The 13,403-nt window shown below is 42.4% G+C and overlaps 1 protein-coding gene across 1 annotated transcript in view; it reads right to left on the minus strand.

The window, feature by feature from the left end:
• The window catches only part of stxbp1b (syntaxin binding protein 1b), a 49,633-nt gene that overhangs the window by 996 nt on the left and 35,234 nt on the right, over positions 1–13,403 (minus strand). Inside the window, exons 12-19 of the mRNA XM_085179544.1 lie at positions 12,177–12,242; positions 11,650–11,730; positions 8,138–8,276; positions 7,759–7,868; positions 4,968–5,069; positions 4,602–4,687; positions 4,314–4,468; positions 2,739–2,862 (exon numbers count right to left, since the gene is read on the minus strand). Coding sequence (XP_085035670.1) covers positions 2,753–2,862; positions 4,314–4,468; positions 4,602–4,687; positions 4,968–5,069; positions 7,759–7,868; positions 8,138–8,276; positions 11,650–11,730; positions 12,177–12,242 — 849 coding nt within the window. The 3' untranslated portion in view covers positions 2,739–2,752. The remainder of the gene's footprint in view (positions 1–2,738; positions 2,863–4,313; positions 4,469–4,601; positions 4,688–4,967; positions 5,070–7,758; positions 7,869–8,137; positions 8,277–11,649; positions 11,731–12,176; positions 12,243–13,403) is intronic.

The following is a 13,403-nucleotide window of genomic DNA, read 5'->3' on the forward strand; positions in this document are numbered from 1 at the left end:
AAAGTGTTCTTGTAAACCTGCTGCACTTCACCATGGCAACAAATGTGTGAATCACTTTGTCAGTTTTTGCTTCAGCTTCTCTTTTTGTTTCAGTTTATTACATGTTGCAGGATAAATGCTGACACCAAGCTGATTAAATATTTAAACACTGATTGCACTGATTGCGTTTGTTCTGTTAACCACCAGACTTCATCTCCCACCACCACCTCACATCATCATCTTCTCATTAGAGTTGTTGTCTATGTAATCACTTCCTCAGAGGATGCTAACTTTCTGTTTTGTTTTATGAAGAAATTTGTATAGGTGCTGCAATGTGCAGACAATTCTACGTGATGGTTTTTTATTTTCATATTTACAAGAGTCTAACATTGAAGGTTTTTATCTAACAAAACAAAGCATCTAACTGACAAGGTGCACCTAATAACATGTCCAGTGTAACTACTTACACAGCCTGCTATGATTGAGGTACTTTGTTATGTGGCTGCTGTAGCTTTCACAGGACTGCCGAGCTTATATAATCCTGTATAAAGGTGGATTCAGTGACACACAGTATAATCACCTGCCTTGGAAGGATATGCAGTGTGTATATATATAAATTTAAAAGAGTAAAATGTGTAGTCATAAAAGTACTTATGTAGGAAATGTAACTGTATTAACTTCATTTCTCACCTTAAAATAATCCCTCGCCCCATAATAACAAAGTAAAAGAGGTTTGCTTGAAACTTTAAACAATTACAACCTAAAGTCTGAGCTCGATGCTACAAACTCGGATCAGCTATTTTCTATTTTGCAGATTCTTCTAGATCAGACGTTCAATCAGATTCAAGTTTGTGCTCTGGGACACTGACGACCATTCAAACACGAATGTTATTTGTCACTTCACCCCAATCTCTGCAGGAGGCTACCATCAGAATGTCTCTGTGCACTCCTGCATTCATCTTGACCACGACCAGTCTCCCAGTTCCTGCTGCCAAAAAGATCTCCACAGCATAACGTGGGCCCCACCATGCTGCACTATAGTGATGGTGTTGGCATTCAGGCCAGAGAGTTAAATCTGTGTTTCATCAGATCAGATCATTTTAGTCTTTGGTTTTAGTCTTTGGTTCCCTTTTTGCGAGCTCTAGGAGCGCTGTCGGGCCATTTTCCTGAAGAGTGGCTTCCAATTGGACACTATCAGAAAAGCCTGACTAATGGAGTGCTGCAGAAATGTTGTCCTTCTGAAAGGTTCTCCTCTCTCCACAGGGCAATGCTGGAGCTCAGGCTGGGAGGTGACCAAGGACTGATGATCACTCTGACAAAGGCCCTTCTACACCGACTGCTCAATCTTCTTCCATTCATGGATTATTGAGGCTGCTGAGCTCACTGGGATCTCAAAAGCTGCAGAAACGTTTCCGTACGCTTCCCCAGATCTGCGCCTCGATACAATCCAGTCTTGGAGGTCTACAGACAACTCCTTGAACTTCATGGTGCAGTTTGTGCTCTGCACTCTCAACTGTGGGATCTTATACAGACCAGTGTTGGTGGTGTCCAGTCAACTGAGTTTACCACAGGTAGGCTCCAATCAAGCTGTAGAAACATCTGACAGATGACTGGAGGAAACCAGATGCACCTGAGCTCAGTTCTGTGTGTCACGATAAAGGCTGTAAATACTTGATTAGATGTTATATTCACTATGTGTTAACAGACCTCTCTGTATTGAATCATATCTGTTATTAACCTCTGTCTCTCTTCCACAGCATGTCTTTATCCTGTCTTCCTTCTCTCACCCCAACCAATCACAGCAGATGGCCCCGCCCCTCCCTGAGCCTGGTTCTGCTGGAGGTTTCTTCCTGTTAAAAGGGAGTTTTTCCTTCCCACTGTCACCAAAGTGCTGCTCATAGGGGGTCATATGATTGTTGGATTTTTCTCTGTATCTATGAAGCACCTTGAGGCAACTTTTGTTGTGATTTGGCGCTATATAAATAAAACTGAATTGAATATTTTCGTTTATTTTTTAATACATTTGCAAACATTTCAAGCAAACCACTGTCCTTTGTCGTTATAGGATTGTGTGTAAAATTTTGAGGTGAAAATGAATTGAATCCATTTTAGAATAAGGTCGTAACATTACGAAATCTGGAACAAGTGAAGGACTCTGAATAGTTTCTGGATGCACCGTAAAGTTGTCGTTACTCGATCAAGAGCGAAAGGATAATTCAGCATCATGTAATACTACAGTCGATGGTTTTTATAGAGGTGAGGATGCAAAATGATCAGAATAAAATAAAAAGAAGTCAAATGAAGAGAGCAACCCGACATATTTGTCTAATATGCACACTACAGGAGTCCTCCCAGTGTTACTGCAGGTGTTGGGTCCTTGTATGTGTTAGCTAGAAGATCACTTTGTTGTAACTGACAGGTGCTATGAATTTAAAATGTTTTTCAACAATGTTAGCGCTAGAACAAAATGCAGGTTTCAAAGATTACATGGTATGATCTTTGGCAGGTAACCTGTGCCATTTTACAACCAGAACACAGTCCTGCCTCAGACAGCTGTCAAACACGAGGGAGGGTAGAAATCCAGCAGGAACAGGGAGGATTCCTGTGACAGTCGAGTTCACCTGCAGGACGATTTATTAAAACACCGACAAACACAGATTCTGACTGTTTGTGAAAACCACTGGCATCAAATGATGTGGACAGGGCTACAGCAGCAAACACAGAGGTGCACAAAGAACAAAATGACGTTCAGTATTTACTTCCAGATGTTCTTTTATTGTGCAGGAGGCTCCTCGGCGCCCTCTGGTGAGGCATTGGGGTCCAAGAAGTCTGGGTGCTGTAGTTCCTTTAAATATTTTGTCGGGGTGAGGATGTGGGTGGCACCTACAGGAAACAAAATTCTCAAAGCTCAGCAAGTGCCGGGTGAAAGCTTGTTAATAACGTGAGACACAAACAAATACTCTGCGAAGGTTTTACTGAAAAGTTACAAATGCTCGACTGTCCACAGAGGTCAGTGTTCCAGATTCAGAGGACACAGCAGAGCCTGGATCTGATCAGAGCGCTTTTCAGTTGCAAGAGTTTTAAAAATACTTTAAAGTGTATTTTGTCCAGTGCTGTCAGCCTCATAGTATGGTACGGATTTCAAAATCCTAAATGACTTCTTAACATTCACAAGATTCTGAGAAAACTTGACCTCTGACCTCGAGGTGGAGATTAGTGCGATTCAAACTAATCTAAGATTTCTAGAAGATGCAGCTGTGGCATGAATTTCAAAATCACCTCGTTCTAAGTTCAGTTATAGGGGCGCTAAAGTTGAGTAGTACTCTCTGTGTTGAGCAAACCAAGCCTGTATAAAACATGTGCATTGCCCCTTAACCCTTTAAGACCGACCATAGAACCAAGTCCGCCAGAGCTTATATTATATTTTTACATGCTGTGGAGCCATTTTTGGGAGCATTTCAAGTTGATATACATCAATACAACCATTACAGCCCAAATTTTAATAATATGTCTGCATTAAGTGCATAGTAATTACATAAATCGCAAAAAAGTGCAATAAACTACAAAAAAATTGAAAATCGTTTTTGTTTTTTTAACATATATTTCTAGTTAGAGAAATTTAAGAGGCTTATCCCTCAAAACTGTAAATACAAAAAAGTTGCACAAAATAGTTTCCCACCACAGGAAATTTATTTTGAGTGTCTTCATAGTTTTATTTTTGAAATACACCAATTTTTATACACTGCAGGAAAAACGAAAATAAATATTATGATGCAAATTTTCAAAAAAGCAGCATATGCATCAAAATAAACTATTTCCAGCAGTGCAATATGAGTCCTAAGCATCCCAGAAACCACACAGAAAGTCATAAAGTCAAAGATAACTTTTAAAAACACCAGTATAGGCTCATGAGGCCCTGATGGTAAAAAAACTACATTTCTGCAAAATGACGTCACTTCCGGTTTCGGGCAGGTCATGGCGGACATGCGATAGTTTGCGCTGATGGACGTAGGAAGTGTTACAAACAGCTGATCGGATCGGCAAAGCGTGTTTCTGGAATATTATGTTTTTGTTGCTGCAAGTGCTTTTTATGCAGTTTTTGCAAAGTTATATGTGGAAGGAAACTGTGACCGAGGACAAGCTGATGGCATAAGATGTAAGTACAACTCCTCCGGTTTCATATGCAAAAAAATTATTGCGCTAGCTCACGTGGTTGCAGAGCTACCGGGATTTAAAAATAGTTACGCAAAACAGAGCGTGCTGCTCTGACCGGTTTTAAAGGGTTAACAGGTGACCCAATTCTCCTATAAGTATTCTCAGTCAAATTAACTCACCAATCAAAGCCTCCCACTTGCCATTGGCCTGGGTGACCTCATACACGCAGCGCATCTCACTGTATGTCATGCCTCCGATGATGAAGACGATTATCCGGGGCCCTGTCTTCACCTCTGTGGGGCCCCTGTTCTTGTGCCAGTTACCATAGCGAGCACTGCATGATGAGCAACAGACAAACATTTATGTCCTGAGAGTTTTATACATGTATACGTAGACCCTTTGAAGCAACGATAGTGGCAATCAGCTTCTTATTTTGTATCACCTGAAGTCTGTATTTAGCTACACACCTTGATGGAGCGCTGGCTTTGGCAGATGCCTGTCGCTGGGAAATATACGGGTATTGCTTGGGATCAAGTTTGTCTTCAATTGCATCCTGTGGGAAGACATGTAGCAACAATCTGTAACTGTACCAATGGTAACCCAAAATACTGTTCAACACATTTGTTTCCTAAATACTCCTACAAACTCTGAGAGCTCTCCTAGTCATGATCAATACTGTTATTTTTAATATAATAATTATTGTCTTTATTATCATTATTATTATGCTTTTATAAGATGAGTATTCTGATATTTAGAGATATGTGTCTAATAACACTAACCCACAATATTAGCTTGTAGTTATATGACACAAAGCAACAGCAGATGGGAAGTACCTCCATGAGATCCTTGACACAAGGGGTCCACCTGGAGAGCTGGTAGGTTTGCTCACTGATCCGTTCCTTGCGATCAGGTTTCTTGGGTTTCTTGGTGGTGCCCTGTGAACAAATGCTCTTTTTAACTAAAGTGTTTTTACTGTTGACACATGGGCACCAAAAAATGACTTTTGTTCAGCCCAGAAATATTACTATTGTTTAAAATGTTCATACTTTTTAAGGTACTCTTAATAAACGGCTATCATAGTCATTCAGCAGACCGTCCTGTAGGCCCACCACCTGCAGGAGGTGTCATAGGGGTCGGTGCAATGTGCGCCCTGGTGATCCAAACCTCAGCTACCTGAGTCGGCTATCGGGACATGGACGTCACGCCTCTGGTGGGGAAGGAACCTGAGTGACTTTGTACAATAAATGTGGCCACAGACCTGATGTGATATGACTCAGATAAAGAGAGTAGCTGAGGTGTCAATTGAGGTGGCGGGGAAGGATGCCGAACAGACCCGACACACCCAAACATGATCTCTGGAACATCTGACCATGTTCCCACCTCCAGCAGAACTTTGGCAGCTTTCCGAGGGAGGCTGGGAACCGTGTTCTCCACCTTCATTGTCGAGGCAGCTGCAAGGAGCTTCATGCTTGTCCCCGAACCACATGGTGGATACTGGAGGTGAAGGAAGCATCAAGCTGAAGATCATAAGCTGATACACTAGGCCAGATGAGGAAAAATCAGTTTCTAACTCCAGCTTGTCGCTGCGGTGAACCACCTGTAAACTGAGTCAAACAGGCTCTTGTCCACACTGTCCTCATTCATGGCCTTTACAAAACCGAACATTACAGCAAACAGCTGGATTTTCCCATTTGAGTGCAGCCGAACAAACAACGAAGGGCCAAAAAAGTGGACAGCATATCCTTGGTTTTAACATAAGCTCATAGTTGCAGCCAGGGGCAGCACAAAGTCCCCTTGATTTCCACTGAGTTATCAGTTCTGTCACTAGTTAGCCAACATAAACTAATGCAAATCCAATCCGGTGACGTAACGTTATGTAGTGACATCATTCTGATGTAAATGAACCTTTATATGTGTTTCATGTCCTCTTTAAACATCTCCTTGGTAGCCAGGCCATCGTTGGAAAGCATGGGCAGCCTTTCAACGATTACGACCTATATGGATGACCACCGCACTGCCTTTATCAACCAAGTTGCAGCTCCTGAAGACCATCGTTATACCGACGGCACTGTATGCAGCGGAGACTTGGAAATCAACTGCAAAGATCAACCGCCATCTTGACGTCTTCCAACAACGTTGTCTTCGACGGCTGCTCAAGATCACATATCGGGATCGCGTTACCAATGAAGAAGTATATCGCCGTGCGGGAGTAGAGCCGCTCCATGTCCAAGTCACCAAGCGTCGGTTCAGATTTGCCGGTCACATCCTTCGGCTACCGGACCCGAGACCTGCCCGTGTCGCGGTTCTGTGGAACCCGAAGAATGGAAAGAGACGGCGAGGAAGACCTAAAATAACAGGGAGGAGGACTTTCCTTGAAGATTTACGTTCAGTCGAACTGTCATGGGATGAAGCAACAACTGCCGCGATAGACCGAGTTCGATGGCGTTCTCTTGTCGCCCGATGCGCCGATCGGCACGGGAGGATCTAAGTCTAAGTCTAAGTTGGTAGCCAGGCTGAGGGGTGGACGAGGTTTCCTAAAAGCTCTGGATGTTGTAGGGCATTGTTGGTTCCCACACCTCTGACATGTCCTGTGGAGATCTGAAGCAGTGCCACTGGATTGGCAGACTGAGATGGTGGTTTTCATTTTTAACAAGGGGGGACCAGTGGGTGAGCTTCAACTACCAGAGGATCACGATACTCAGACACTATGCCAGGGTGCCGGAGAGTTCATCCTGCGGGGGATGGTGGGGAATGTAGGGTGTCTGGCTCATTGCTATGGGCCATTCAGTCCCTGCATAACCATTCCTGGAGCTCGGTCCACATCGCCAGCAGTAAGTTGGACTCGTTCCTGGTGCGTGTTGGACTTTGCCAGCAGTTTTATTCATACTTTTTATGGATCGAATTTCTTTGGTGGACGGTTGCACTTTGGTGGCCTCAGAAGCTCATCTCTGTTTTTTGCAGATGATGTGGCTTTGTTGACTTCACTGGATAGTTCGCAGTCGAGTGTGAAGTGGTGGGAAGGAGAATCAGCACCTCCAAGTCTGAGGCCATGGTCCTTAGCCATTTGGACCCTTAGAGTCAGGGTCCAAATGGGAACACAGCTGCAGTGATCTGGGCACCACATTGGTCCATCATGGTAAAGAGAGAGCTGAGCACAAAAGCAAAGCTCTTGATTTACCAGTCGAGTTACGTTCCTACCATCACGAGTTCTGGGTAGTGACCAAAAGCATGAGACTGTAGTTACAAATGTCAGAAACTGTTGGCCTCTTTGTTAACGATAGGGTGAGGGAGCCAGAGTAGTTCAGGGATCTGGCAAGGATGCCTCCTTGGAGAGGTGTTTTAGGTATGTCCCACCAGAAGTGGGCCCCAAGGGCAGACCCAGGCCATGGGACATGGGAAAAACCTCTGTGTTCCCCTGGATAGGCTGGAGGAATTGGCTAGGGAGATTCAGATTCTTTTGACTAAATAAATTAATATTCAGTGGTGGTCTCATCTTTGAGCTTTGAGACATTTTGATGCAGGAAGCTGCAGTAGTAACATTTCCAAATGCTTTTCTTTGTTTGTTATTTATTTGGGGGGGTTCATGTTAAATGAGCTGATGAGGTTGTTGGCAGATTTGCTCACCTCAGAGATAATGGGAACACCCATGTGGGCCATGTTGGAAATGATGTCACTGTCCTCTGGTGGGATGTTAGCATGCTGAAGGAGCTTACACAGGTTCTCCTCAGTCACACCTGACACACACAGTGAGACACACAAATGCATGCAGTACAAATACCCAGTCCAAACATGCAATTCACACGCATGGGAACATGCATGTTTAGAAAAAAAATAATGAATTGACAAAAGAAAATAAATCAAAACCTGAGAATATGAAACTGTAGCAATAGGACTCTGTCTGAGGATAAAACTGAAAGACTGGTAGTGGGCTGCAGGGGATCAGATAGATAAAAACTATGGTTTTCAGCTGACATGAAAAACAGGACGACGGTGGATATCTGACCATTCTTAAGGAAGATGTAGAGCAGGATGATGCGGATCTTGTCGGACACACTGACATTGGCATCCAGCAGAATGGGGACAATGAGCCTCATGGGATCCTTGATCTTCTCACCTTCTGCATCTGTTCCCATCGCGAGATCCTTCAAAATAAAGGAGAGTCGTTTTTTGCTGCAATTAATGCCAGTCACTGGTTAACACAGTAACAGGAGACTAAGGTCACAATTCTAAGCTGTATTTCATTTGCAGTCTACTAAAAGTGATGTCACAGGAGATGTTAGAGAATTAAAATTTTAAAAAGTGATTCAATGATAAACAGGAGATGAGTCTAATGAGTTTAAACTGCCTTATCTTTAATTATGCTAACATACCTGAAAATAGAGTTAAAAAGGTTACACTGAGTGGACAGAAATGAATGAATAAACAGATGCAGCATAAACTAAGAACAATAATACTATGGAAAACAAAAATAAAAAATGTCACTATACAGGGTCGAAGAGACAGATAGACCCAGTATCTAGTAGCCATCCAGTAACCATTACAGTGCCGACATCCAAAAAAGAATCTCAAGCATAAAGAGTCGAACACCACAGGGCCCTGACATGATTCATCTCTGGCTAAAGAAGCTAACTGCACTGCATGAGCATCTGGTAGCACATCTGGCTTACCAAGGAGCTACAGTGCAGAAGCCACAGGGATCCTTGGCAGGGATCTTAGAAGGCTGTGCTGGCAGCTGGCCACGCCAGAGCAGACTGAGCCCCGGGCCCAGAGACCCGAGGTCCAAGGGGCCTCCACACCCTGGAAGGGGACTGACTGAGCCAAGGTCCCGCCAAGCAGCCGCCAAGAGTGAACCAGTATAGCACCCAGCCCCGGACACCAAGAACCACCAACGCACCAGTGGGTGGGGGCATCAGACACTGGCAGGGAGTGTGGTGGGGGAAAATAGCCTGAGATGTTCTCAGAGGTGGAGTCTAACCCCTGACCTGACACATAAACTTAGACAAACAGACACAAGCAGACACACACATGCACACATATAGAAATACTCAGCACTCACCCAACATGGAGACACAGACATGAACACTCACACTCCTCCAAACATACTCTGTACTCCCAGATCCAGGCACCATCACCCCCAGAGGGGTGATCTGTGCCAGACCCAGGAGATGCTTCCCTGTCCTCTGGGGTGGAGATGAGCAGACCGCCCCCGGTCCTGCAGCAGCAGGGAGGCCCAGCAGCCCAGACCCCGATCAGGATATCTTAATAGATTATTTATCAGAGTTAGTCTCAGAGAACAAAATAGTAACCAAGTTTTTTTAGTCTGGGGTCCCAACAGAAGTGTGTAACATCCGGTGTCTTCTAGAAGACATATAAGTCTTTTATACTCTGACAACATAGTTGTTGATGGAGCAGAAAACATAACACAAAGCCAGAGTGTTAATGAAACTGGACCAGCTGCTGCAGAGGCCACACCTATGGTTCTGCTTCTGCATCCCTGCTGATTGATGAACTCACCTCAACCAAAGAGACAAGACAGAAAGAAACTACATTGAAGCAAGTCCAGGAGCATTTAGCAGTTAAACAGAGAGAAACTGACCAACTGGAACAACAGTTGGAGGACGAGGCGATCCAAAGAGTGAAAATGTGTCAAAGACTGGATCAATATTGCAAGAAAATTGACAGAAGAAATGCTGGAACATCAGGTAGCAGAGAAGAACAGAGAAACCACCAAGACCAAGGTGAGGTCTGGACAAATATTGGTAAGATCTATGGATCTGGAGGCTGAGATACAGCAAGCAGTAGCAGAAGCAACAGCAGCCAAACCCACCTGCTCCAGCAACGTGGGGGAACGAACCAGCGCAATGTGCATCGACCACAAATATCATGGCGAGATATACGGACCCAAAAGAGATCGAGGGGCCCACCTGTTCTACAGAGCATGTATGCTAACAGTAATACATGCGGAGAAAGAGGACATTAGCAGAGGGAGTCTCCAAAAACATGAAGAGGTGCCCAGTGCTTGTGATGGTAAATTCGATTCTTTTTACTGAATCGAGTTTGAATGAGTCACTCACCAAAGTGAATCGGGTTTTTTGAGTCACTGAGTCAGTTGACCAGAGAGTGCACATTTTCACTCAAACTTAATTTGTTTCTCTTTTCATGTAAATCCTACTGTTAAGATGAGTGATTGAAAAAGAAAAACAACTATTTTTATAGAGCAAAAAACAGCAAAAAAAATTAAATTAAGATTTCTAAGGGAACATTTATTTTATTATTTTATTATTTAAGTATTTTCCTATTTTCTCATCTAAATGTCCACTGAGCTGTGTGCCAGGGGGCAGTAATGCTCCTTAACACTGGTTGCCAACCAAGAAGAAGCTTCGAGCCAGGAGGGAGGGGGTGAGTAGCTCAAATGTGCTGTTAGCATGTTAGCAGAGCGATGCTACTGTGAACCGAGGAGGTATTGTCTTGATGTGAGCTTCTACTCAGGGTTTTTTCTTCCAGTTCAGAGCAGAAATGTTTCTGTTAAGAAACTGGCTGTTGTTTTTTCCACAATTTTAATTATAAGCTAAATATATTTGTACTAATGGAATTAGTTTGCTAACAGCCACAGGGATGAGTCAGTGAGTCAGTTGGGCTTGTGAATCGTGACTCACGAGTCAGTAAAGTGATTCTCAAGCATTGAACGATTCGTTCATGATTTGCACATCACTACCCAGTACTGGATGGGACAACGTACAACATGGCGGCTGGAACAACCTTCAGAGAACACGTTTGTGCTGTTTTGTTGTATTTGCATTGAACAGCATGTTGGAGAGTGACAGTGACAGACCTTCACACTGAACATTAATTCTGCTTAACATTGTGCAGCTTTAGGAAATGCAGAAATCCTCTTTTTTAATTTGTTCCATTTCATTTGTTTTTCTCTTTTCCTTTTTTAAACCAAGTGATTGTGGTTTTGTGTAAAAAGAAGTGGATTTCAATTCGTGGAGAATAAATGAATGAGAGTCATTTGTGTTAAATATCAGCCTATTTATTAGTTCTGATCTTGTCATAATGTTTTTACCTCAATCATTCATAACTTTAACTGATACTGATTTCCCAGGATTAATAAACATGTATTGCATACTTCTCCCATATTACTCCAGCCTTCTGTTCTCATGTTGTTCCCCTGCCACCTTGGATGGTTTAAACTCCTGGCTTACTTGGCAATGCCCAGAGAGACGATGGGCGAAAGATCGCCTCCAAGTTTCAGAAGTAAGCATACTTGAGTATCACAGAGCTGTTAAAGCTGAAAACCCTTTTTATCAACCCTCATGTCCAATAATAGCGACAAACCACACTTTCTTTTTAGTTAACATTTTGTCTAACATTAGAATTTGTTTGATGATGTAATACATTTAAGTGTGAGAAATATGCAAACTCTGAATGCTCCCAGCGGTCACTGACACTGAAATAGTCTGTTCCCTCAGTGTTGACAGATCCAACAGAGAAGTTTAAGTTTTGATGATTTACCTGTTCCACACGGCAAAGTTTGTCCACGGTGCCCTGGTAGCGGTTCATACAGTCCTCAGCCAGGTGGAGGTGGGTTGAATACTGAGCAGAGAGAGAGACGCTGCCAGTCAGGCTGACAAAGTGACCATCAGATCTAAACTTTATTACATTTGAATAATAATCTTAATATTTTCTACATGACGCTTCTAAATGAGCTTGTTTCCTCGTGCTGTTTGTCATGAAGTGTCAGATTATCCAAACATCTCTACATCTATATAGTTCACAGCTATAAACAAATTCTCATGTGGACTGAGAATAAAAAGACAAAAACTTTATAATAATTTATGCTTATGCTGAGGGGAAAGCAGCACTTTGTATGTACTTCATAGTAGCAGAAGAAGCTGTTACTGTGTTTTCTTTTGGTTTCTGTCATGTCTGCAGTATAATTCTACAACATCATGATTCGCATTAAATGTGACCACAATTGTGAATAACGAGGTAAACATATACGCAGATTCCATGAACGCTGTTGTGACTTTAGCTCCGACCTTGCTGAGCTCTTTCTGATACTGAGGCATTTTCTTCAGCATCTGCGAGAGTTCCTTCATGGTGGTCTGAAACACAACGAGACACCTGCAGTCAATAAAATGTCTTCATTCATCGGCTCATTGAAAGAGTCTTTCAACAACAACATCAGCTACACATGATGCTGCACAACTAAAACAATAAACTGATTTTACTATTTTATTCTCCACTGACTGAACAATGTTCTGAACATTTAGCTGCTTTTTACCCTCATAAAGATCAGGATCAAGTTTTTATTCTCTTATATGACTTATTATCTGCTCCTTCATTTAAATGTCTTCCATAAAGGAGTACAAAGCCTTTCATATCCCAAATATCAATATTTAATTGATTGTAATATTAATATATAATTTTATCATATTTACTGTAATGTTACATTAATAGAATAATTTTGAAGAACTTCAATTTGATGAGTTTTTGAGGTTTTGTATGTCCTGTAGGCTGAGCAGATGTTTAAAGGAGTCGTCTGTAGATTTCTGTATATTTAAAAAGAGAAAAAACATTTTTTAAGGCAGCCAGTGATTGAAACACCAAAGATTTGTACAGTAGTATCAGCCAAAACAGGCAATATCCCACTACATTTATTAATCCTTTATTTATCCAGGTAAAAAATCTCATTGAGATTAAAAATCTCATTTCCAAGAAAGACCTGGCATCATGGCAACAAAAGTCACATACCACATAGGTATATAACATTTAAAACAAATACAATATCCCATACAAACATGTGTAAAATATACAATAACAGATCAAATTAAGAGAACATTAAAAACAATCACACTGAGTAAAAGAGCTGTTCTCTCGTTCCTTTAAAACAGACTTAAACTCTCCCAATTCTGATCATTTCAGTTCCTTCTGCAGATTATTCCAGGAAGCAGGGGCAGCGTATTTAAAAGCCTTTCCCCCCAATTCTGTTCTGATTTTTGGGACAGTCAATTGTATGATTTTGTTGGCAAGAGGCTACAGGCAAGACAGGCTATTCAATTTTATTTTTATAGACCAAATCAAGCACCTCAAGGTGATTTATACTGTAAGATAAAGAGCCCACAACAATGCAAAGCAAACAGAGAAAACCGCAACAATCACATGACCCCCTCTGAGCGAGCATTTGGGCAACAGTGAGGAAAAACCTCCACCAGAACCAGGCCACGGGAGGGGGGGCCACCAGTGCATCACGTGAAGGTGACGCA

This window comes from Neolamprologus multifasciatus, chromosome 12 (assembly GCF_963576455.1).
Source record: "Neolamprologus multifasciatus chromosome 12, fNeoMul1.2, whole genome shotgun sequence".
NCBI classification, from domain to species: Eukaryota; Metazoa; Chordata; class Actinopteri; order Cichliformes; family Cichlidae; genus Neolamprologus; species Neolamprologus multifasciatus.